General features: G+C 32.3%; 5 protein-coding genes across 6 annotated transcripts in view; 2 read left to right on the plus strand and 3 right to left on the minus strand.

Annotated features, from left to right (window-relative positions):
* The window catches only part of LOC124534278 (differentially expressed in FDCP 6-like), a 33,568-nt gene extending 22,365 nt beyond the window's left edge, over positions 1-11,203 (plus strand). Inside the window, exons 2-10 of the mRNA XM_047110028.1 lie at positions 3,887-4,075; positions 4,302-4,442; positions 7,165-7,404; positions 7,850-8,079; positions 8,384-8,573; positions 8,979-9,115; positions 9,554-9,690; positions 10,024-10,148; positions 10,741-11,203. Of these exons, the coding sequence (XP_046965984.1) occupies positions 3,887-4,075; positions 4,302-4,442; positions 7,165-7,404; positions 7,850-8,079; positions 8,384-8,573; positions 8,979-9,115; positions 9,554-9,690; positions 10,024-10,148; positions 10,741-10,884 (1,533 nt within the window). The 3' untranslated portion in view covers positions 10,885-11,203. The remainder of the gene's footprint in view (positions 1-3,886; positions 4,076-4,301; positions 4,443-7,164; positions 7,405-7,849; positions 8,080-8,383; positions 8,574-8,978; positions 9,116-9,553; positions 9,691-10,023; positions 10,149-10,740) is intronic.
* An 11-nt stretch (positions 11,204-11,214) lies between these two features.
* On the minus strand, positions 11,215-16,180 carry LOC124534279 (dynein regulatory complex protein 10-like). 2 transcript variants are annotated; one of them, XM_047110029.1, is made up of 10 exons: positions 15,763-16,180; positions 15,040-15,284; positions 14,460-14,567; positions 14,072-14,101; positions 13,685-13,847; positions 13,308-13,443; positions 13,037-13,186; positions 12,391-12,520; positions 11,723-11,893; positions 11,215-11,468 (listed from the first exon to the last, which is right to left on the minus strand). In XM_047110029.1, the coding sequence occupies exons 1-10, from the start codon at positions 15,881-15,883 to the stop codon at positions 11,430-11,432; spliced, it is 1,293 nt and encodes a 430-aa protein (XP_046965985.1). In that variant the 5' UTR covers positions 15,884-16,180; the 3' UTR covers positions 11,215-11,429. The 2 variants fall into 2 exon arrangements, with proteins under 2 accessions (XP_046965985.1, XP_046965986.1); XM_047110030.1 differs by lacking the exon at positions 15,763-16,180 and adding an exon at positions 15,531-15,714 and having other exon boundaries at positions 11,221-11,468.
* Positions 16,181-16,646: 466 nt separating this feature from the next.
* On the plus strand, positions 16,647-23,657 carry LOC124534492 (dynein regulatory complex subunit 2-like). Its single transcript, XM_047110394.1, has 9 exons — positions 16,647-16,788; positions 17,036-17,149; positions 17,554-17,692; positions 18,013-18,236; positions 20,895-21,092; positions 21,372-21,566; positions 21,814-21,966; positions 23,003-23,235; positions 23,481-23,657. Exons 1-9 carry the CDS (start codon positions 16,654-16,656, stop codon positions 23,611-23,613), a joined length of 1,524 nt encoding a protein of 507 aa, XP_046966350.1. The 5' UTR covers positions 16,647-16,653; the 3' UTR covers positions 23,614-23,657.
* Positions 18,244-20,656, minus strand: LOC124534491 (general odorant-binding protein 71-like). Its single transcript, XM_047110393.1, has 5 exons — positions 19,914-20,656; positions 19,322-19,795; positions 18,959-19,180; positions 18,764-18,890; positions 18,244-18,431 (listed from the first exon to the last, which is right to left on the minus strand). The coding sequence occupies exons 1-5, from the start codon at positions 19,989-19,991 to the stop codon at positions 18,319-18,321; spliced, it is 1,014 nt and encodes a 337-aa protein (XP_046966349.1). The 5' UTR covers positions 19,992-20,656; the 3' UTR covers positions 18,244-18,318.
* Positions 23,658-23,910: 253 nt separating the features above from the next.
* LOC124534211 lies at positions 23,911-24,531 on the minus strand. The gene has a single exon (XM_047109923.1). The coding sequence runs from the start codon at positions 24,375-24,377 to the stop codon at positions 23,958-23,960; it is 420 nt and encodes a 139-aa protein (XP_046965879.1). The 5' UTR covers positions 24,378-24,531; the 3' UTR covers positions 23,911-23,957.
* Between the last annotated feature and the right edge of the window lie 1,434 nt (positions 24,532-25,965).

Consider the following 25,965-nt stretch of genomic DNA (forward strand, 5'->3'; position numbering starts at 1 on the left):
AAATATAACTAACACAACCCAACTTCATTATTTAAGTGTGCGTGTGTTTAGAGGCCAAGGGTTAGGCAATATTTCTTCCGACACGAGAACTCTGACAGTCTAGACTTATAAATAATCTAATAGTAACGCCTATGTCACATCTGTTGAATTATATGTTTTTTTTATTTTGATGAACAAATCACTATGATCGAAAACTAATAGCACAGGAATTACTATAGTTGAACCCAAGGCCTTAAGAAGTACCGAATCTCATTTAATACAGTATATTGTCTTTTTTGAATTTGGAAATAGTATAACCATAATTATAAAATTAAAAGGATACAAGTATCAAAATACCATAAGTCATAATTTTACGAGTGACAAAGGTACGAAGTGAGATGTTACAGAATAGCACTGCTGTGAATATTATAACGTGATTTTAAATGTGTATTGTTCTGTCAAGATCGCCAGTGAAAACGTAACCGGATGGTGAGTCATGTTGTATAGCATATCTCATTATGGTTGATTTCTATAGAATTTATACAATTTATAAACAGTTGTACGTCATAATAAATTTCAAAGTGTCTGGACTTAGAAATATTGTCCCAACTAAAAAAAGAACTTAAGAAAAATCGAAGGAAACACTAAATTTAATTGATTTATTAAATTGTTTAAATTTTGTTTTTTATTGATTAATTCTTCTAACAATTAAAACCTATGTGACATGTTTTTTTTTAATTTTTAAAACCCACATTTTTTGGAATTTTGAAAAAAGATTTTAGCTGCACTAATTCGCGCCTCCACTTTTCTTCTCCAAGTTAACTTACAAAAGTCATTAATATTTAATTTTATGTTGTTTTTATTTTATTAATATTACCCTAAATTTTAGTATTACTTGACTATTTATAAATTGTTTTAATTTCACAGATAAATAAAAAGTATACACTCGCGAAAAAAAATATTCAAAATCTGTTCATAAATTATGGAGTTTAAGGTATTAAAAAAAATCAAATCAAGTTGTCTTTTTTAATTAATATTACTCTAAATTCTAATATCGCTTGACTATTTATAAATTATTTTAATGTCACAGATAAATAAAAAAAAGTATACACTCGCAAAAAAAAAAAATCTAAATCTGTTCATAAATTATGGAGTCTGAGGTAACAAATATAAAAAAAAATCAAATTGATAACCGACTTCTTTTTTTGAATTCAACTTAAAATGCTTTGTGTTTATGTTTTGAAACAAAATACTGTTATCAAAAAGAACTTGTCCTTATTTATAGCATGTTGTGTCAATAAATTATACGAACTGACTAAGTTGGTACTGAGTAACGCGATACAAGTGAAAGATGTACGAACTCTGTATGTAATGTTATTGTTAAGGTTTGTGGTCCAGCAAAGACACTTGATATCATTTAATTTCTTTCACTGAATAATCGATTTAGTGGTTAGCTTATGAACACAATCCAATGCCCTATGCTGGAATTCCCAATAATAAAATAAAGACATTAATAACTTTGAAAATCGAAATTTTGAAATTACAAATTTCAAAATTTCGATTTTCAAAGTTATAGGTAGAGGTGACAAGTAGTAAAGGTACGCTGGATTCTCGCTACTCGTATGGAATTTCTTTCTCATCGAATTGTATCAGAATGAGAAATAGAGTGTGGACCTGTATTTGCACACACATTTGTGCTTTATCTTTTTTAGTAATCTCCTATTTCATTATTTCTTGTAGCGACCCGCCCCAACTTCGCACGGGTGCAAAAGCTGATACTAAACATATTACATATTTATTCTTGTTACTTTATTTACTATATTATCAGTGTATTATATACAAAAACATTACTATCGAATCACTCTATCTATTAAAAAAACCGCATCAATATCCATTGCGTAGTTTTAAAGATCTAAGCATGGGTAGGCATAGACAGCGGTAAGCGACTTTGTCTTGTACTGTGTAATGATACATGATATGACGATGATGTACGGAAAGTCGCCGGGAGAACGTTGATGAGAACGACTGAAGATCGAGCTCAGTGGCGCGCCGTGGTGAACGCCTGATGACGAGACATATATACATACATATGATCTAATATTTTAATTTCACACGCTTCATATTTTACTTTCATTTCTAGTTTTTACATCAATGTTTGATACTTCTATCAACAATTCCACTGTTATTTGTCGTATTGTTGAGTGAACATTGAACCTTGATATTCGTGCCTTATAATATTAGAGTATTTATACAGATAACTTTACTAATGACAGACAAACAATCTTCTATATATAGCAGAATAACAGTGCTGTTAATATTACGTCTTACAATATAATTACTATGTTAGGATTTGTACAAGGCCGTCTGGGTACCTATCCCCTCTTCTACCGCCACAATAGACATATCGGTGTCATGACGATTAAAATTTCTCACAGCGCTATTGTGTATGGGACCTTTTTTTCCAAAATTTGATTTTGCAGTTCACTCAAATCAGGACTGTATGCGGCTCTTAAATTTCCCCTAAAATAAACTTTAAAACAAACAAGCCCACGCGTGCGTGTACAAGAGTCCTCGATGCATGGCGATTACACGCTATTGACGGACATGTGCATAATTTATCTTGTAAATATAACGATATAACTTAAAAATAAACAATTTCGAGTGAATATCATAAACTTCATAATTTGCGAACATAACAAAGTTATATTTAAGGAGATGACGAACATTATATTTGAACGATCTACTAAGTGGGAGGAGTTAAAGCTTCTGAGATATTTCTTTCCGTATCTAAGTAAACTTTGACAATATATAAGCTATATGTATTTATAAAATCTTTTGTCCTCACGGACTATCTACTGTTAGGCTGGTGTTAAATGTTAATGAAAAGGCGCGACAGAGCATTTTTTCTATCGCGCCTTTTCGTTCCCTCGAAATTTGGCAATTTTGGAGGGACGCTGAGGTTTCTCGGTTGAGTCTCCCGGCTCCCGTGCTACATACCTTCAAAACGCCTATCGTTAGGTATACTCGTTAAACAGAACTCTCACAACCTATGAAAAAAAGTCATCCACGATATCTACTAGGACCCCGGTACATCGAAGACGGCCTTCATCCTCACGGGTCCAACCCACGTCGAATATAAAAGTTGGCCTAATTTATGCCCGGTAACAGGCGCCTAGATGGTTAAGATCCTGATCCTGGAGGCCGATCCTGTACACAAACAAAACTACAGTCTAAAAAGCTAAATTTTGAACATAGATTTATTTTTGAACTAACGTAAAATAAGAAAGAAATCTTGGTAATTTAAGGAAGAAAACTTGGAAAGTAACGTTCTAATTAACGTATTTGTATAAAGTTTACCTGTGCAAAATATTGACGTAGATTTTGTTCCACTGCATATATATACACTAGTCAAAATATCTCTCCGAAAACGGTGGTTGGCAGTCTCTTGGCAGTGACGCGACTTGCTTACGACTCATTAGCTTAAATGGCTTGTAGTGTCATTGTAGCAGCTCCCGTATCCGTCTGTATGCTTAATGAAACTGCTGACTCATCTAGCTCAAGGAAAGATTGACTAATGAGACAAATATTTTAATGTACTTTCAATTTCTTATGACATTTTGACTGAATAATAATAAATTGTTTCAAAAGAAATACAAACCTTCATAACTTACTCATATTCGCCCGCGGATTCTCTCGCGTTTTAGAGTGCCAGTAGTGTGGTGTCAAAAAAAAGTAGCCTCTGTCCAATGCCTTCTCTTGGATTTCATGTTTGATTCGTACCAAATAACATCAAATTTGGTTCAGCGGTTTGGTCGTGACAGACAGACAGACAGAGTTACCTTGACATATATAATATTGAATTTTTTTTTTTTTAAACGAGTCATTTAGTTCTTTATTTTTTTGACAGGTGTTAACAGCAAACATCGGCACATTACTAGATCTGTACGGCGTGGAGAAGGGTCTGGACCATTACAGGTCTTCCCAGGAGTTGACCTTTGACGAGTTCCGATATTACCTTCAGCATGAAGTGTTCAGCTCTCTCCCGAAGACCTTGAACCTGCCAGTTGCGAGAGAGTATGAAAAGAAGATAAGCGAAGTAAGTAAACTTATTATGAAATCTTATTTTTTAATAATGTTGATTTTACCAATTCTGCGAGATGGCCACAACGACCATATAAAACAACATATATAAATATAAAAAATATCATTCAAAATACAATTCAAGTGACACACAAGTAAATGTATCTTATAATCACTATACATAAGTATTTATATAAAAATATAAAAATACTGGAAACAATTTTATTTTTCATTATTTTTAGGTGTGCTGGTTTGTTTGCAAGAAGAATCTACTGGCGCGAGATAAACCCATCTTCTGTGACGACTCTGTATTTAAGTTGTTCAGAATATTCTGTCTGCTGGCCGACTTGGTACAGGATGCGGATGATGCCAGCCATTACGTCGTAAGTTGTAACCAAAAAATTCCTAATAATAAATAATCAGCACTAATTTAAACAACAGCGAAGACGCTATAGAGACTATACACCTAAATTTATAGATTAAGTGGATTGTTATGAATCTTATTGATATAAGATACAACAAACACAGAAATTAATTATTTGTGCATACAAAGAAACGTTGTCAAATATCACTTATACTGTCTATTAGTCCGGATGTAATTTTTTTATAACATGTACTGCCTGTACCCACCGCAGGGCTAAAGTCACTCCACTCCACTCTCTTTGATGAGAAGTTGATAAATTCTCATGTGGCATTATTTCGTTGAAAGATACATACGGTTTTCAGGAATTATAAACACAAATTATGCGCATGTAATTTTTGTGGTAGTTGGTATTGCCTGGGTTTGAACCCGCAATCATCGGTTATGATGTACGTTATGGTTATGTTCTAACCACTGGGTCACCTCAGGTCAATTTTTTTTTAAATATTTTATTCAATTACTTGATTTTTTATAAGAAGTGTCTCAATTAAAATATCATTCTATATTTAAACAGGCCAACATGACTGTAATATAGTCTTTGATTTTTAATTTAGTTTCAAACAATGTAATTCTTGACGTAGTTGTGACACTCACACATTTTTGTAACTTATTGTTTTCCTTGTATGAGTCTACATGTGTAAGCCGTATGGACACAATCAAGACTGCTTCATTTAAAAGTTCAATGACCTATATAACTTTCTGTCAACTATTTTACTATATTACATACAATACGCGTCAATCGTCCAACTAAAAAATGTAGATTGACAGACAATTGAGAAATTGACGTCATCATTCGAATATAGTTTAGCAAAAATGTTTAATACGGTTAGTACCTATATAAGTATATATTGAACACCCCTCTTTAGCTTTTCTGTAGTTCAATTAAACATTATTTTTATTAGACGTAATGAAACTTTTAACTAGTTAATAAAAGTAATAATTGTCAATGACCTCATGTTTTTTAATTAGATGCTATGTGTACTCACAGAGATAGTAAAGACTCTTCTGTCGGAGAACTAAACTTTAAATAACCATAAAGTGCCGTTTTATACTTTTCATATTAGTTTTAATATTAGGTTGGGGAAAAAGTCTTTTCGCATATAGTATGTATGAACTTGTAATAAAATCTCTTTGGCTATACCATTTGTATCTGGCTGGTTTTGGTATCATTAAAAAGTTTTAATTTTAAAGAAGGCACTTCCAAATTCAAATTAGGAATTTGTGTGATTTTCATTTGTTTTTATGTTGTTAAAATGAGTGAATCTAAAGAAGAAATTCGATACATTTTAAAATTTTACTATAAAAAAGGTAAAAAAACAACTCAAGCCGCGAAAAAAATTTGTGATGTTTATGGACCTAATGCAGTATCTGTGAGAGTAGCGCAAGTTTGGTTTAAGCGTTTTCAAGCCGGAAATTTTGATATCAAAGATGCATCTCGCTCTGGTCGCCCTGTTACGGACAAAATTGATGCCATTTTTGAAAAAGTGGAGCAAGATCGGCATATTAGTAGTTACAATGTAGCTGAAGAACTGGCAATTGACCACAAAACGGTTTTGACTCATTTGAATAAAGCTGGGTACACAAAAAAGCTCGATATATGGGTGCCTTATGAACTCACTGAAAGAAACCTAATGAACCGTGTACTCATTTGTGATTCTTTATTACGACGTAATGAAACCGAACCATTTTTGAAGAAGCTGATAACTGGTGATGAAAAGTGGATCACATACGACAAGAACGTACGAAAAAGATCGTGGTCAAAGGCCGGTCAAGCTTCACAGACTGTGGCAAAACCCGGATTAACTCGCAACAAGGTAATGCTGTGTGTATGGTGGGATTGGAAGGGCATCATTCATTATGAGCTGTTACCGCCCGGCAAGACCATCGATTCAGAACTGTATTGCGAACAATTGATGAGATTGAAGCAAGAAAGTGTGGTTTTTCACCATGGCAACGCTACACCTCACACATCTTTAGCCACTCAACAAAAATTACGAGAGTTTGGCTGGGAGGTATTAATGCATCCGCCGTATAGTCCTGACCTTGCACCTTAAGATTTTCATCTGTTTCGGTCTCTGGAGAATTCCATAGGCAGTGTCAGGTTAACATCACGAGAGGACTGCCAAAACCACTTGTCGCAGTTTTTCGATCAGAAGCCCCAAATTTTTTACAGCAATGGGATCATGTCACTACCAACAAGATGGCAAAAAGTTATGGAACAAAATGGCAGCTACATACTTTAGTCAAATGTAAATAAACTATAAAAAAAACTTTTTGAATTTTCATATAAAATACGAAGAAACTTTTTCCCCAACCTATTATAAATTAGTAAAGAAGGTAAACCATATTGTTCTCTGTGCCACTCAAAGACGCACCCACTCGAGACGATGATTTTAACTTTATTTCATACTACCCCAATGCTGCGGTTACACATGATACACAATTTTATTAAGAGCCAGTTTTCTCGTGATGGTAATCTTAACTACTAACTCAGTCGAGGCGAATTAAATACAATAAAAATTTATATAAAGTTTATACTCCAGATTTTGATTAAGATTCACCTGTTCTAACTTCTTAAGTTCAGCTCAATCAAAACAACTTATACCATTTAATTTTTTTTATTATAATTACAAAAATGAAAAGAGGCTTTATCGAATTAATTCAAAACTAGCGTTAATATCCAGGTAGTACTACAGCCTTCAGAAGCCGGTATCATTACGGAGCAGCTAGTTCACTGCCTGGGTTTGCGATGGGACGCAGCGGACTGGGAAGCGCTAGGGTCATCTATAGGGCACTTCAAATGGACATCGTTCCTGGCCGTGCTAGAAGCAAAATACTGTTGCGATCAGCAACTACATTCAGAAGCATTAGTGGAAGCCGTCGCTGAAATATATGACGTATTCATTGAAGATATTATTAAAAAGGTTGGATTATTAAACATGTCTTATTAATAACACGAATAATATTACGTTCTTCGCAAGAAAAGTTGCACTTCTAACACAAATGAAAACAGTTTCGTGAATCTTCACTTGTTAATAATAAGAAGTGCGAAGCTTATTAAGTATTTTTTAAGAATACATTCTAATTTTAATTTCTCAATTATACTGGAAATTGTAAACATTTACAAATATCACAAAAAAATTGTTTTTTTTTGCGTTGTTCTTTCTCGCACATGATAGTTTTTACTTTGACAGCTAATTAATAACTGTAATGATTTCATTTATAATTACATAATTGTCCTTAAAGAATATATTAAAGTTTTACCTTATTGAAGTCGAATGAATATTCGACTTTTTGCTTCGTGTGTAGGCTAAAATGTCCTCTTCGAATTCTTGTACGTTCGTTGTGTAATCAATTATTACCTTTTAGGGTTATCTTTTCAAACGAGGCTATCTCTTACCCACAATGAGAGAGTACTGGTGCGTCCTACAGCCCTGCGCTCTTACCTACTATAAGAGTTCCTCACAAAAAGACCAATGCGGGAGGATCACTATAGACGAATACTGTTCAGTAGAGGCAGCAGTTGGGGAAGGAAAAATACAACGGTTTCAGCTCATCACGCCGGAGAGAACGTTCGAATTTGGGACTCAGGACCACAAGTAAGTTCATTTAGTTCAGACAAATGCTGTCAAAATATCAAAACCTAAAAGGGACACAACTCTGAACAATCTTCCATCGGACGAAATATATATAAAAGTAAAAAACGTTATGTATATCCCGTTTTCAATAACTGTAATAATAATATTAATATTAACCATGTTAGTTTAAAATCTTATAAAGCGGACTAAAGTTTAGTCCACGTTAACCTTAAAACAGTTTATGCAACTTTTTAAGTGTGTAGTTAGTTCTATAAAATATTTAAAGAAAGCTTACTATCAATATTAAGCACGTTTAATTTTTTAGGAGTCGTCTCCAATGGCTCTCAGCTCTACGACAAGCGGCAGCAGTCTCTGGTGGAGCGGACGGCTACCAGCGCCGCGCACGCGCAGGTAGACGCGGCGCGGGAGCGCGGAGGGAGCAAGAAGTAAGAGAAGCGCGCGCGAGACTACAATTAGAAGTGCGCGCCAGGCTGGCAGCTGAGGCACAAGCTCAGGTAAGGTTTTAAACATTTTTATGTCTTTACCGAGCTAAACTCGCATGTAACTAACAAACAACAACAACGGCCTGTAAATTTTCCACTGCTGGGCTAAGGCCTCCTCTCCCTTTGAGGAGAAGGTTTGGAAAATATTCCACCACGCTGTTCCAATATGGATTGGTGGAATACACATGTGGGAGACTTTCTACGAAATTAGACACGTGCAGGTTTCCTCACGATGTTTTCCTTCACCGCCGAGCGCAAAATGTATTAAAAGCACAAATTAAGCACATGAATATTTAGTGGTGCTTGCCTGTGTTTAAACCCGCAATCATCGGTTAAGATGCACGCTTTCTAACCACCATTTAATCTAATTACGTGATACTATTGTAATAATAAATATGTATCTCATATTTGTTCAAGGAATTAGCAGAATTAGCGCAACAGGATAACAAAAAACTAGAGGAATTAAAAAATGCCCAAGCAGAACTAGAGAGGCTTCTACAAGAAGAAACACAAGCGAAGAGAGACGAAGAAATTGTTAGAGCGCTACAAGCCCGGTAATTAATCAAAAGAACTATCAAACTAAGATTATGATAGCTTTAAATCGTATTTCGTGAAAAATGTATTATGATTCGGTAAATAATTATATTGAAAAAGAAGAAATAATGAAAAAGAAATAATTGTCATCTATACATATAATAAAATAAGAGTTTCTGCTTGTAATATTAAAATAACAGCTTTTTATGTATACGGTACATATACCCAAATAACATTTTTTACAATTTTTGTCTGTTTCGTTGGTCCGGCTAATCTCTGAAACGGCTGGATCTTGACTGGACTTTCACTTGCAGAAAGGTATAAAAAGGAGCAACTAGGCTACAACATCTTTTTTTAATTCGATTGCGAAAGAAATCGCTGGCACATCGAATTAAGAATAAAGACAAAAACCTGCGACATTAGATCTCGATGTATTGATCAATAAAAATGAATTCCAGAGTTTTGGCAGAAGAATGGGAGAGGCGGGAAGAATTAGAGCGATTACAAGAAGAACAAAACAAAATGCTAGAAGAGGAAAGACTGAAACGAAAACAATTCGAAATGCTCCAAGCGGAAAAAGAGGCGCAATACAGAGGTTAGTTTGGTAGTTTCAATAAGTAGTAAGTAGCAATTGGATATCTGGAATAAGTATTTGCATATTATGCTTATTCAAGCAATGGTCTTTCGGTCAAACCCTCCTTATCTAGTACCTTCATATAAAAGTAAACAAATTAATAAGAATATTTAATAAACATATTTTAATATAGTAATAAAAAATAACCAAATTGGTTATCTTTAGGAAATATCACATGGATGATTGAAATCCCATTTTTATACCAATAAAATGAATAAAATAATGTCATGAACGTAAATAACACATCATACATGTATGTTTATATTATAATGTATATGTAATCATCTAAAACAGAAGCAGAACGTCGACTCAAAGAGCTGGAGAAAGAGAAACAGAATCTGGACGCGGAACTGAAAGCAGCTCAATCAAAGATCTCCCAGACCGAGCACAATGCGCATGCGCTGCACGTTCAACTCAGAGTAAATACATTTGTACAATCACAGTAAATAATATTTAAGATAAGAAATTATATTATCATCCTCAATATACATAATTAGAAGTAATACAAATATTTATAAAACAGTATTATTGTCAGTTACATGTGGTATCTTTGCACAACTAAGTTCGAAGTACAAACATTTCCTCTGTGTGAACATAAATCAATTATTGGGCTAAATTAGTGCGATAAAATTATTCCGTAATATTTATATATGGATTTAAGTTTGATTTTAGTATTAAAACGATATAACACTCAAAATATATTTATAAGAGACGGCCCAGTGTTTAGAACTCATGCATCTTGAACGATGACTGAATTGATTGCTTCATTTATGTTTATAATTCATCTTGTAACGGAAAACGTCGCGTATAAAACTGCACATATCTAACTGGTTCCATAAAAGTTGCAACTGTAGTTTATCCCAAAATAATTGAGTTGCAATATTTTTAGGATATATACGCAACTAATGACTTATTACCACAGAAATGTCACGTGACTTAAGATACAAATTAAAAGCCACAGTGAAAATGATTCCGCTATTGAAATAGAACGTAATTTCTTTGTATTTCCAGGATCTTAACCCAGTTCTTCGAAACGGCGAACGAGCAAGACGTGCGATATCGTTCGTGCCGACTACGAAGAGCTCGTCCGATACTCTCATCGACCTCAGGGCTTTGAGGCACTTGAAAACTCTACAGGATGAAGAGAAGCTATAAGAATAATCTGTGGTATTTTAGTAAAATAGGAAAAGTATGTAACAAATATTTTGTAACATCAAGATGTCGTTTTGTCTAAGAACCATGGCAGCTTTTGGAAACAATTTGATAAAAAATAGTATTTTACCAATTTTGATATTATATATTCGATATAATTAGGCGCTTATTGCTAAATTTATTACTTGAATATAAATCCAATCACTCTAATCGACATACATAAAAATTTAGTGCTTTCTGCAGTATTAAAAGTGTATTCTCGAATAAACGCAGATTTTGTACAAAATAGTTTATTAAATTAAAATAAAAAAATACATGGAAATTGTTTTATAATTTAAGTAAATCACAATTAAAGAAGAAAACTTTCACTTCTTTCCACCTTTCTTCTCTGCTGCTGCAGCGGCCGCTTGCATTTTCTTCTGTAACTTCTTGAGCTAATGGCATATTTTGTGGATTAAGGTACGAAAGGAAGTAGGGAAAAGGACTAAGATATGGTAAACAAAGTACTGATGGAATTTAAAGTAAATAAGGTAAAGGAGTTGGTTAGGTTAGGTTTTCTTCTTTCCCTTTTTACCTTTTCCTTTAAGCTGCATAAACAGTTTTGTTTTAATAAATAAAAATTATTTACAACTTAAATTTAACATCAAAATACTATGGTATCGTAAATAGGCGCGTTATGGTATTAAAACATCTAAATTTAATATGCTGTAATGGAAAATGGAAGCTTATATATTGATCTACGTTTTAATAGCAATATATGTTCTTGCATTTATTTCGGAAGTTAGTCTAAAATATAAAATATTTTATATGAATTTACATTGAAGTATTATCATTATCTTACCCGTTTCTTCTCAGCTCTGTTAGCCAAAACCTCTCTCCATGCATTCTGGATGACTCTCGCTGCGTGTTCTATTAGGAACTTATTCATTTTCTCAGTCATCTCTTGATGATACTCCGCTTCACGTTCTTCCATCAGTGGAATATATTCTTTGTCTTGTTCAGCTAATTTTTCCTAATAAAACACCTTATGATAGACAAATTTACTCAAATACCAATAAGCGCAAACAAGTTCGAATTTACTATTTTCTTATTTGTGTTTATCAACCCATTTTCAGCGATTAAAGAAAATATCATCAGAAGAAGCAACGTCGTGAAATAATCTCAAAACCACCATCTTAATAGAAATGGCTTTGGTCCTGCTATGCAATATTTACTTTTACTTTTCTGGTGCTAATTTTACGTCAACTTTAGTTCTACTGAGTGTAAAATATAATTTTCTATTAACGTATAAGCTACTCATAAAGTCTTGAAACTGTTTATAGAGAAACGTCAAATAATTCATTTAAACGTTTATGTACAACGATTATTTATTAAAATTTTGATAGGCTCTTTGAAACATAGAGGTTGTATTATAGTAACCCTTAACTTTGAATGATATCTTTATGTATTGAATTAGTTTCTTAAGATACATAAAAATATGTCGATTGGATGTCTTAGTAAATGTCAAACCTCTAGTTCTTCGCATTTGCGCAATTCATCTTCGTACTTCTCAGTATAATCGTCGAGATCAACTTGTTTGTCTCCCATTTCAAGGTCGTATTTTTGAAGCCACGATAGCAACTGGGTCTCTACTTTAAATCTATAACACATAAAGATCAAAACTATATGGCCTATAAATGTTTTGGAATAATTGGTTTCATAAGAGTACATTCTGGAAAAAAGTTCTAAATGTTATTTGGTATTTCCAGCTAATATCGTATCAATAGAGAGAAAATGGCACTCAGATAGTTCGTTAAAGTAAAACCATGACAGAGAAACACTATTTGGCATATTACGAACTTTTGCAAGAATTTATTTCAGTGATAGGGTTAAAGTTTCCATTTGAAAATGCACATCAAAATCCTTATCTTATTATATATTAATAGCGTTAGTCGTTTTTTGTTCCAGTAATTATAGGACGATAGCATGAAGATTAGTTATAGTCTTATTTGGAAGAGTGTAGAAAATTATAGATGATTATCAGACATCGTCAGTTTACAATGAAGTTAAATCAAAACAAAATATCAGTCACAGATTTCGAAATTCCTAAATTCGAGGGCGACCCACTAGGAGGTACTACCTACCTACATACTTATTAATTTATATAAGATCCTACCTTCTTGCTCGTTGATTTTTTTCATCAATCAGGTGAGTTCTCAATAAATTTTCATAATTCTCCTTTGATTCCATCTCTTCCTCTTTGAGCATTTCATTCTTGACTAAATGGGCCCGCGTTGACAGAACCATTTGACGGTCGGAATCCAAACTAAAACAAATTACTTATGACATTTATTTCTTAAATTCTACTTAGAAAATTCTTAAATACACTGTACCAAAAAAGCAGTCGATCTTTAACAGATAATTTCTATAAGAGGCAAATCACTCACATTTTTTTCTTAAGTTTTACGTCCGCTTCTTGATTAAGCAGGGCCAACTCTTTCTCTAACTTTGCGATCATGGCTGATTTCATTTTCATTGTTTCTTCAAATCTCTCATTTTCATCTTTTAAGGTTTCCGTGTATTCTATACATATTCATTTTATATATTACCAATAACAGCTAGTACATATTAGTAAATAAATCTTGAACACATCGGAGGCAACTTCAGACTAAATTATTGAATCATATTCCACATACTATCAAAAAACCTCCACTATTCAGGGCAGGAGATTCGGAAGAAGTTCAGCAACATTTACATGAACAATATAATCTGTATACCTCAATAATTATATAGTATCAAGAGAAATAATTATTAAACTTGTTACCTTTAATTTTCGCCAGCAAGTTGTCATTAGATGCCTCGAGTTTCCTGGTATTGAACTTAGCAGCTAATTCCTCAGCAGCTGTGGTTTCCATTTGTCGCACCATCAGCTCACGAAAATGTTCTAGAGTAAGCAGGTAATCTAGTCCCGAGACTTGCTGCCTCGTCTGCATTGTTATATGAACCAATTATTATATTTCACAAATCATTATTATTAAACAACAAAAATGTAAATATACCAAATATATATTACATTTGTTATTACAAAATAAATATAATTTAAAATAAATTATTTCTTTATTAATTTTTTGCTTTTAAAAAAAATGAGGCAATGGATTCACATCGTTTAAAGTTAAGAACGACTGAGCTAAAAGTGGATAATATTACGCACCTCGCCAAATTCTGCATATTCAATCTTCATCTGAAAATATGTGTGAGAAAATTTAAAAATACATATTTCAGGCTTCTAGTTATTTTTGTATTGTGACTAGACAAACACAATGTACAAAAAGTTTTACGAATGGTTGCTTTATGCCATTGCCAAACAATATTAAGACGATTACAATAAATAATTAATAAGCCTTTGCACAAAACGTAAGTCGGACTTTCCAGCCAACTTTAGTGCGCAACGTTTGTAGATTGGCAGAAAAAGGATTCAAAATAAAAACGTTTATAAAATGCTTGTTAATATTTTGACTAAATTATGTACCCAAATATTTCAATGTCAATAGGAAATTAAAATACTATATGATCACATAAGAAATAACTAATTGATTGACCTCTTGAATCATTTCTTCTACGATTGGACGAAGTGCCGGATAGCTGTTCATGATATACATCAAATGGCCAAGTTCAGGGTTAAGACGGTTCTTCAATGAAATATCGCCCTGAAAATTAAAGAAATAAATTATATTAAAATTTACATGTTTTCATAATCACATACATACATTATTAATATATACTCATTATTAATAGTCGAAAATATATGAACCAGTGGTTAGAATCAAGAAAAAGTTAAGTGAAAATTTTAATTTGGTCAAACAAACACTAATCTTTTAAATAATTTGTGTTAACAATTCATCTCGTTCGCAACGGTAAAGGAAATCATGGGTCGGATGAAAATATGCCACATATAATCCATCAACCCATACTGGAAAATGGGATACTTATAGGGTATTTCTATAAAAATCACTATTTCATGCCATAAGAACTAATAAGTTATCGAAAAAGTATATTGATTGACTACAAAAAATGCGAAGACAATCTCCTTAAAATATCATCACTCAACATGAAAATAACAAAACCCTCGAGTATTTAGAAGTAGTAATTATTATATTTAATGTTATAATATATACTAACCGCCTTAATGTCCTCCATAGCAGCCATATTGAGGAGACTGCTTGAGAATAACGGATTATCATACTGCTCAAATATAAAGACCAGGTCTTCCATATGCTGGGATGACAATATGGAACAGAGGGTACGGTACTCTTGCACCAGATTCGGAAGACAGATAGCCAATTTAGTTTTGTAGACTGCTCCGTCCAGGATCTTAGTGATTCGTTCTGCTTGGATGTGACACTCCAAATCGATTGGAGATGCGGCTAATAAACAAAGATCACTTATTTTAACTGCCAAAAAAATATTAGAGATTAATTATAAGCCTTCTAGTGATGTTTACGTTATGAGTACAGACACAATGTACAAAATGTATCACACACATGTTGGTATGAATTGACACACACATATACACCAGACGCACACACACAAAAATATATTATTTATGAATTACGAGTGACTATTGGTGTTTTTACTTGTACAATAAAAATAAATTCATTTCCACATACAACCTGTCACAGGTTATGTAAAGTTACACAAAAGAGCTTTGCCAAACATCTATATCATTTTCATTTCAAAGATATTCAACGATTTGTCTGTTTAACATTATAGTTACGTTGTTATGATAAAAAATATGGTTCATGATGATAACCTACATTTTACTACAACCTACCTACCTACAATTTGGAAGTTTGAAAATTTAATAAGAGCCTACTTGAATAAAATCTTTAAGCAGATAATTACCATTGTCCTTTGTAAAATCTTGATCTTCCGTTGAGGATATTCCAGTTCGACTGCTGCCAGTTTTGGAACTGCCGGAGAACGTTGAAGGCGACTGTAATGTGCCTGATGATTGAGCGTCCATTTCACGATATATCTTATTTATTTATGGTTGATGTTTTATAAGTATATGGTTTTTACTTGTTTATAGTGTTTTTTTTTTAATTGATCCGTCGTATATGTCATTTGCGTATTAAAAAAAGTTATATGACCTTTTTAGTAAAAAATCTAGATATAGCTTTTAACAAGATTATTTTAAGTTTTATCATTATATCAGTATGATTGCGCTGTTGTTACGAATGAATACCCAGATGTGCGCTGGTCTTTCTGTTGCTATGATACTTCGCATTCGTTTGATCAATGCCTTATATTTACTTTTAATGTACTATGACGATTTGATTTGTAAAAGGTCTTCTTCGAGCAATACTAGTGATTACTGTTTGACAAACGTTTCTTCCACTACAAATTTAGGTACGTATGTAATTATTGCACCTAAATTTTACACCACTTACTTTTAAAATTTTCACTTACCTTTGTTTCTCAGAGAAAACAAAATGGTATTCTTATTTTTCTAATAACATAGATAAAATTGATATAAAGAAATTATATCGTTACTTATTTTTTAATTACACTTTGCAAAGAATTGCCATAATATTAGAAAAGCGACATAAGCTTTTTTGTTATTTTTTTTACATACTTCCCATTAATATAAGCTCTGTTGATCTCCCTCTGTCACTACCACTAAAATCTACATACAATAGCAAGAGATACATATTATTAAAAACTCCCTAGGTAAAGGATAGCAGGATATATATTTTATTAAAAACTCCCTATTTAAAGGTTTTATTTAGTAATATGCCGAAGAAAGGCAAAGTCAACAAGTTGGCGCGCATGTCGGATGAGGAGCGTGCGCGCTACCTGCAGCACCGAGCGGACCTCGAAGAGGAGGCCAGACGCAGGAAACGAGAGCTTATCGCTAGATTCATTAAGGTATTATTTATAAATCCTAAAACAAATAAATACTTCTTTATACGAGATGTATCCGTACTCTGTACTTAACCTGTACCAATCCTGTAATGATATGTATACAGATTGGCATAATAAATAAGTAAATAAATAACATGACATTTCTTTTGAAAGTTTGAAATTATAACTCAAAAACTTTAATAATACATATGCGCATAACGTTTTGAGTAAGTTAAACTCGGCTGTTATTTAATTGAAATTATTTTGACAGAATAAATTGGACAAAGAGGAAGTCTACGCTAGAATAAATACAGCGAAGATAAATCAAGAATGGCGATATATTTTACGCAACATAAAGTGCAAGCAGATGGCATCAGATATACAGGTGAATAAAAGAATTATAAATATGATGTTAAAAGAAAAATAAAAATTCAAAATATATATAGTAACACATTGTTTACTCAAAAATAAAACGCAATGATTGTACATACAAACATTATCTTTCTACGTTAAGATAGATTCATAAAATTATTACTTTAACCCCATTAAGCGAATAGCTTATAAAAGCGCCGATCCTGAAGTACCGAGTTCAATCCTTAGCCCAAGATTGATGGTGTATCGACAATGTATATTACAGCGGAAAGGTCTGAGATTGACAAGTTCACCTACCTATTTAAAAAAAACTTCTGCAAGGTTGAATACTCTGCCCCAAAAACGGCAACAATGGCCCAAAATTACCACAAGGAAATCACAATCATCACATAATAATATAAATCTTTCAATTCCCAGGGTCTCATCACAAGCTTCAACTTTTTGGTGGAACGAAAAAATCGCCTTTTAAATTCGTTGATGGAAGCCATCGATGACTCGGATGAACAGCATCGCCGAGCTTTCCAGGCCCACACGGAAACATTAAGCTATTTTCTTAGTAATTAAGAATAATATTATGATCTTCAAAGAGAGAGATAAAACAGTATTTACTTAATATAAAAGCAAGACATTTAAAAGCTGATGAAAGTACAACTTCAAATAATATTACACAAAGTAGATACGAAAAATTTAAATTTGAAATTTATTAAACTTATTAATCTTTGAATTAAATAACATTTTTAGAAACCCATATTCAAAAAATACACGACGTATAAGACAAAAAAATAGAACTGTTAAAGAAATCCACCTAAAATATATTGATAACTATCAACTAATATAACTGTAATTTTATTTTGTAATAAAAAAACTTCGTTTCAGATATAGGGTCTCAACGACTTGATAAACTGCAAGTTGAATACGAACATCAAAAGAACGACTTTCTCGAAAACTGGGATAAAGAAGAAATAGACATTACTGATAACCAAGACCGAGCCGAATTCAAGTTAACTCTAATCACTTACATACAAGATCGAGATTTTAAGGTTCTCAAGAAAGAAAAGGAAATACAAAGCGCTACGGAGAAAAACGATTCAAGACTTGAGGTACGTAATTGAAACAAACACTTCTATCGGCCCTTAAACATATTTATTAATGAGCTTACAGATACATAAGACTTAAGTTCAATTATTCAAAGAGGAAACCCGTTTTTTCATTCCAATTGTCACAATTGGCTCTTCCTTTTTCAGATAAGCAAGTCAATAAATTTTTAGAAAATTCGCATTTATCTTCTGTATTTTCTGAAAGGGTAATTTGTTTTGTGTTATAAAATGCTCCATTTTTGTGGTAAAAACAATGTAACTGAAATATTTTATGCTAGCTTATCCCGGTTTTATAGTTAAAAAAGCAAATGACATTCCAAAGAACATCACAAGGAGATGTGATATCTTAAACCCAAGTTTGGTGGCTCACTTTCCTTTATGTTTTAAATATGTATGATTTTTTAGAGAACTTAATGTTTCGGTTCAGTTTGTACTCTACTATCATTACAATAACAGCCATGTTAATCGAATCTTTTGTTTCAAGAATAAGTCTTATTGAAGTGATATTAATGAAATAAGATTTTAATTACCGTTATCCAGAATTTGAAAACATTCTTCGATCGATTCTTGTATAAAATCTTGTAAATCTTCATTTTTCTCGTCCTTTATGAAAGCATGCGTCACTAGATATCTGTCGGGCATTCCACTATCGTCGGTCTAAAAATCAATATAACATTTCGTTACAATTCATTCAATTAGAAAAAAATATATAGTGTATAAAGTACCATATGTAGATTTTCCAAAAAACAATGAAGCACGCAAGCTCTTTCCATTTCCTTAGTGGAATTGTCACTTGAATTTCTTTTTTCAGAATGATTACTATCGCTATTCGATTTTTGAGAGTGTGGATTGTATTGACTTCTCTGTCCAGAGTTCATCTCTACTCGCTTTTCCCGTCTGTATCTTCTAGACGATTGTGATGGGTAATGATTTTGGTGTGACATATCCTAAAAAAAGTACTAAGCAATTAGAAGCTGAAAAAAATCTTGGAAAATGTATCTTTTCTATTTTAACTCATATAACTTAAATCTTTTAAAAATATATAAAATTCAAATACTAAGTTTATTTGTAATTTATTAGCTACTTACTTCGTTAAAATCTTCATTCTGCAAAAAATCATCTCGTCCACTTATTTGTTCATTTCTAGCATGATTGTTCATCATCCTGTTTATGCCTTTATCATTCTCACTATTGCCACCATTTATATTTCCTCTGTTATTTCTACCATTCGTTCTATTATATCTATCATCCATTCTATTTGATCCATTGTCATTCGAATTTTCTCTACGTTGTTTTCTATCGTATCTTTCATTGTCGCTATCACCATCTCTGTTATTCCAATTTCTATCCCTTTCTCCCAATCCGTCTCTATTTCTCATTCTGCTATCCCGGTTGTCGTTATTGTTGTCTCTATCCCAATGATTTCTTTGATTGTAATCTCGATCGTTCCAATCTTCCGAAGAACGGTGACTGTTATTTCTTTCCACTTGTTTTAGACAATTATTGAAAACTCTTTTGAATTCGTCCTCTTTTGTACGACGTTCTGAGCGACAATTCAGTGCCTGTTATTAAATAATATTTATGTAAAGTATATTATTATACTAACATTCTACAATTTTATAATTAGAAATATTTTAAATAATAGATTACTAATATATGATTTAAAACTATAATACTTACATAGCAGTTTGAAATTACCAAAAAGTATAAAAAAATATTTTTCTTGCAAAGACCCATTTTCCCACATGTTGCAGTCATAATAATGGTCAAGTACGTGCGCGAATCATGTTATGAGGGGTTATATAGGACATATAAACATGATACGCTCTACTAACTCGAGGTATATTTTTTTTCAAATGTCTTTATCAAGTCGTACAGCCAGCAAAATAATGATGTATTTCAATGAAGTAGTATTGTCGGTATATTCACCTCACGTATCAAATTGAATGAGAAACAACATTCTTGAATTTAAATTTTCATATTTAATGTAGCATAAATATATAACACTTGTATTGTAATTTGTACCATATTTATATGTAACATTGCTTTAGCATCGGATCGATATGATTAATTACTTTACTTACATCTAAACAAAGTCAAAACGTATATTTTCAATCATTTTAGGAGATAAATAGTATTCCTAAGAATATTTTGTAATCCATTGCAAATGTAATCCATTTTAATATATAATTAATTGTCATATTGAGGTAAGAGGATAAAATTCAGTAATCATTGGATTAATTCGATTACCTTAAAAGCAAGGAATATAATAGGTGTTGTCAGATTTGGATATCAATCAAAGGAACCCTGATGTGTACGAGTTGAATTAACGCAAATCCGTCACGGCTGTCGTGATTCATGGGTGCCGGAACTTGTCTGACATTAATTGCGGGAAGAGCTGTGACCAATCCCAAATTACCTTGTTTGGAGCTTGACATGACGCCAATGTGTAATGGGATACATTGTTAGTATCTTATCTAACTCTGACTCGTAGCTCTACTTGAAAATATGAAAACTTTTTGTTTTCACTCGAATTCACTTGAATTAAATCACGATCACACAACTTTGATAGTCATAAACGTGATAACGAACATTATGAACGTACTGTTTCTTTTACACATGTATTTATAGAAAAAAAATGTACTTTTTTAAACGTTTTAGCATGAAGAAGAAATGCGTCAGCTTTGTAAGCCAAAGCAATTAGAGATAGATATGTACTGGTTAAAGCTACGTGAGGTCTACGACATTTATCTTGAGAAACACAATCCCATCATGAGTCACTACAACGCACTGAGAGAAAAAGACGATTTTTATCAAAGAGATATAGCAAGAAATGAGATACAAATTCAACAGGCTACAGTAAGTTCTCATATCTTTCATGCTGCTATTATTTTGGCTTTAGTTTTACAATCGGCAGCCTGCTTGACACCAGCCCTCCTTGGGAATGCACAGTAACACAGTTATTTCTAAAGTATAAAATGCTTAAGGAAAGGTGACATATGAGCAATTTAATGTAATGATATAGGTATTGAATTATTGTGATTAGAACTTAAATTTAACTTAAATTTTTCCGTCCCGTAACCGTTATTTAATATAATTAAAACGATTCTATTTTAAAATTTACTTTAACTAAAACAGGATATTCTAACGAGTCTCCAAAAAGAATGGGTAAGAACAACAACCACAATGAGCTGTAAGCTAAATCGCATGAACGCCAAAAAGGAGGAACTTGCGAAAAAATACTGGCTAATGAAAAAGGAAACAAAGACAGCTAAGGCTAAAGAAGACGAAATGTTGTGCGTTTTAGTTGACGCTAGTCAAGAGGCTATAAAGGTAAGATTGTCCTCTGCTTCAACTTTATCTTGCCATATTATGCATTAGCAGACTTGTTTAGTTATTATTTACACAATATATTGGTTTATACCCTATGTATATATTAGTCACCTTGCCTACCCTATTTGTAATTTTGAATGATTTTCCATTAACATATCCTTTGGTATATTATCATCAAAATATACCAAAATTCTGTAAAGTTTGATGTACAATTATAACGATAATATATCGATTTCAAATTTTTCAGCGTCTCGAGAATGTTGAGAAAATGTTACATAAAATTAAACAATTGGCTGATATCTGCAGCAAATATGAAACAGACAAGGACCACATATTCCTCGAAGATGTGGAAGACGATATAACATCAGCTGATTTCGAAACATTAGACAATGATATGATTGTAAGTGATAATAGATAATGACGTTTTGATAAAACAACCAACAGTTATATTTTTAAAGAAATATCTTAATTACTAAAAAAAAAGTTATTAGTAACCTACGTCGATTGTCGTGGATGTAGCTAGTCACGATCCAATGCCGTAATTTTAATACATATTTAGTTATTTTATGAAACCAATGCACATTCAATTTATAAATCAAATACTTAATATAAATGACTAGGTGATCTCTATTTAGAATTAATTAATATGGTGTTAAATAGTCCTATTTTTTTATTTTCCGCGAAATTTTGTTTTTCAAATTTTTTTTTTTTTTTTCATAAGGACTTTCTCCTGAAACTAAAAAACAACAAAAAAGGAATATCAAATATGCCGTGACCAAGGCAAACAGGAAATTATATTCATATCGATTAGAAAACAGAAATAAAATTTGCTTACCTTTTTTAACCGTTTAAAAATAATTTTAGTGAGTTAAGCCAAGAGGGCTTCTTTTTAGCCTCTACTAAATACAAAGACAGCATAAAGCATTCCGCCTACTATTATTTGTACTGAAGAGCTAACTTATTATTATTTATCTTGATTAAGTATAGCAACACTATGTATATGGGGTCCCACTATATTTCATCTCTTATTCCTACCCCTAACCCTTACACATTCCTACCCCTTATAACTATTTGAAAAATTTTAATGTTAATTAATAACACACCCACTTGTACATATTCTTCTACTCTCCTTCTTATCCCCAAATTTACCCCCTACAAAGTTAAACTATGAATATTTTATTGCTGGAGATAATGTAAAATTTCTTCAAAAACCCGTGAAAGCATAACAGACAGACAGAATTACTTTTACATTTATAATATTACTATAGGGCATAGATATTAAGTATAGTTATATATTTACATCTAATAATATCAAGTGAGTACCTAGTTATATCAAAAATAATACTTAGGTACTTTATTGGTATTAACAATGACTTAGATAAATTATTCTATAAAATTGAAACATTAAAGTAATTAACAAATTTTTTTAAACAAAGGAGCAATGTAAGGAATTTAAGAAAATGGACAAATTCTTGCTGAAAATGAACAGAGTAAAGGTTCAGACAATGTGCCTCAAAACAGAGAGAGCTAAATTAGCAAAGGAAAATATTCAACTAAAACAATACATCAAGAGATATCTCACAGAATTAGCCTTGAAAGGTGGAAAAGACAGACCTGTCAGTGTTAAATTCCAAAGCGAACCAAAGATAGAAGTCAATGAAAAGTTGCTGTTAGTACACACCAAATTATTAAAATATGCTCGCTTAATTAATATGCTAATAATTATCACTTTAAATCGGTTTTAAATAATACTTATTTATTTATGGAAGATAAATTAGCTTTTTATGTATAATAAAGATCAAATTATAATTGATGACTGATTAAAGAAAAAATTATAATATTTAATAATTATTTTTAAGCCTATATAACAGGTTAGCTGTGCATAATATAGATGTATTTGTAAAATTTGAACAGGAATCGTCCAGTGACCTGCATAGAAGGAGCACTGTCGAATGCAGTAATGCATGAACAACGTTTGAAGTTACAAGAAAAGAAAAAAAAGGAATTGGGAAGTGTGCGAGCATATCCTCGGGTTCATTGCTGGTAGAAATGAGGCTAAAGTATTGAATAGATGACGTAAGATTGCATTATGAAGTTGTGTTATTATTACATTATTTTATTAATATTGTATGATTCAAGTAAATTGTAATTTTAACTGATGATTATCATAGCAGTTTGTGCCACAAGTAATTATAAGTATTATTTTCATTGAACCATAGCATTTTACATCCTTATTAGAAATGATAAATAAAAAATATATATATTTTTAGAAATAACTGTATTTATATAATTAACTTGCTTAATATACTATAATAACAAATGAAGTGAATAAACAATTCAAATATTATTTTATTTATTGTGTTTATTTTACTGCAACTTAAAGATCAGTTGTTATTCCATTGGTGTAACGCCGTGCATAGCTTCCGATTCTTCGTTACCTAAGTTCCACGGATCGTCGAGTGCAGATAACAACTTAGCCAAGCTTTTGTGACCTTCAATATCGATATTTTTTGTCATTTCATCTGACAATGGCACATATTCTTCGCAAAGTACGCTTTTACCTTGCGATACTCCATGTATTTCGTACCAGCCTTCTAAAGGTTCATTCAACGGTTTCTTCAATCTTATTAATAATTCCTGGTCATCTACTGTTTTTACATAAAAACCTTCGCTGGCCGAAACTTTTGTAACTTTTCCCCAAAGGCTTATTTTGGCGCCATTTCGCTGAGTTAAATTGCCGGCTGTCACGTACGGGACGAATTCGTCGTTATCTGGGTATTGTTGGTCTTCAAAGTCGTCTCGATCGCCCATATTTTCAAATAAGAGTACTAACACAAATAAATAATAGTAAGTTTTTGTTGATGAGTATGAATATACTTATTTTAAAAGTTACTTTCCTGTTTGTAAAATTCTAATCAGCAATGATAATAATTGACATTTGTCATTTGAATTTTGACAATTCACAAAACAATGTTTACCTAATCTAAAGTATACCAAAGAGCACATAGACGGTTGATAGAGAATATACTTAAAAGCTAGACATTCAATTTAACTGTCAAATCGTTGAAATATCATTAGTATAATGGTTTTATAAACAGCTCGAAATACAGAATCTTTCGAATTAAAGATGGTAATGGGTAGGCAAACTTATTAGACTTAAATAAATAAATATGTCAAGACTGTCCATTAATTACAAAAAATGAGTTAAAAAAAACTGCAGTAAAAGATGAATTATAGAAAAATAAAAATAAAATTCCAAGTCTTTTTTTTGTGTTTGAAACAAAAAGATTCGATTTAAATTATTGTAATAAGTAATCATCATCATTTCAGCCGTCAAACGTCCACTGCTCAAAATAGGAATCTCCCAATGATGTCCACCTTGACCGGTAATAGCGGCCTGCATCCAGCGATACCCCGCGGACTAAACCTGATTTTAAATTTAACAAAAGTTTCGTAACCATAAGTATACTTAGACCATAAACTGAATCGAAAAATAACGACATGCTATATGCTAAGCCGAGCCAAGTCGAACCGAGCCCAGCCATGAGCCAAGCTAATCCAAAGCTATGCCATTACTATTAGCTACGTTACACCCGATTAATTCGATTATGTAGTGAAAGGATTTGAATACCCGAACCATTCCGTAGAACGTTATTCGCTAGTTTTTGTTACGGACTGTTGCCGCCGGCAACCGTAACAACAGCAAAAGAAGAGTCATTACGCGATAAGAGTTGTAAAAATATAAAAGATAAGAAATAAAAAAAATATAATTTGAAGCGGAAGGTAATAATAACTACCATGTTATACATATTTTATATTATTCGTCTTTTATATTTCTTACAACTCTATTCTATTCTGTTTGCTCGTTGCTATAGCGACGTCCCTCTTTTCTTTTCTGTTACTACAGTTGTCATCGGCAACAGACTCCGTAGCATAAACTAGCGAAGGACGTTCCGTAAGGAATGGTTCGGGTATTCAATCCCCTCAATGTATAATCGGATGTGACGTAGCTAATAGTCGTGGCATAACTTTGGCTTGGCTTGGCTTGGCTATGGCTATGGCTTTGGCATTGGGCTTTGGCTTTAGCTTTGGTTTTGGCTTTAGCTTAAGCTTGGCTGGCTTGGTTCTACTCGACTCGGCTTTGCATATAGCTTAGCGTTACAAATTATAGAATACGGTACCTACTTGTTATTGCCTTTCGTTTCACTTTTGAAATTTAAGGTCCTCGTTTAAAATGGCTACAACGATAACTTTTACTAACTAATCGAGGATGTAATTAACGCTTAGAATTGTATTATATTGTTTGTAATCTTACGTTAATATTAATAAGTTTTTAAGTCGACTTAAATTCCGACATACATAATATGTTTAATGTGCACAACAAATTAAAATAATCTGA

Source organism: Vanessa cardui, chromosome 12 (assembly GCF_905220365.1).
Source record: "Vanessa cardui chromosome 12, ilVanCard2.1, whole genome shotgun sequence".
In the NCBI taxonomy this organism is placed as follows: Eukaryota; Metazoa; Arthropoda; class Insecta; order Lepidoptera; family Nymphalidae; genus Vanessa; species Vanessa cardui.

Bases quoted from the DNA above. Each gene is read 5' to 3' on its own strand.
- LOC124534279 (XM_047110029.1), bottom strand. From the start codon at position 15,883: ATGGACGCTCAATCATCAGGCACATTACAGTCGCCTTCAACGTTCTCC. The intron at 15,285-15,762 runs GTAATTATCTGC...TTTGTTTATTAG, and splicing joins AGATTTTACAAAGGACAATG to CCGCATCTCCAATCGATTTG. The intron at 13,848-14,071 runs GTGCGTAATATT...ATAACAATGCAG, and splicing joins AATATGCAGAATTTGGCGAG to ACGAGGCAGCAAGTCTCGGG.
- LOC124534492 (XM_047110394.1), top strand. From the start codon at position 16,654: ATGCCGAAGAAAGGCAAAGTCAACAAGTTGGCGCGCATGTCGGATGAG. The intron at 17,693-18,012 runs GTAATTAAGAAT...ACTTCGTTTCAG, and splicing joins AACATTAAGCTATTTTCTTA to ATATAGGGTCTCAACGACTT. The intron at 21,567-21,813 runs GTAAGATTGTCC...CAAATTTTTCAG, and splicing joins CTAGTCAAGAGGCTATAAAG to CGTCTCGAGAATGTTGAGAA.
- LOC124534491 (XM_047110393.1), bottom strand. From the start codon at position 19,991: ATGACTGCAACATGTGGGAAAATGGGTCTTTGCAAGAAAAATATTTTT. The intron at 19,796-19,913 runs GTAAGTATTATA...ATTTAATAACAG, and splicing joins TGGTAATTTCAAACTGCTAT to GCACTGAATTGTCGCTCAGA. The intron at 18,432-18,763 runs GTAATTAAAATC...TTACCCTTTCAG, and splicing joins TTTTCAAATTCTGGATAACG to AAAATACAGAAGATAAATGC.
- LOC124534211 (XM_047109923.1), bottom strand. From the start codon at position 24,377: ATGGGCGATCGAGACGACTTTGAAGACCAACAATACCCAGATAACGAC.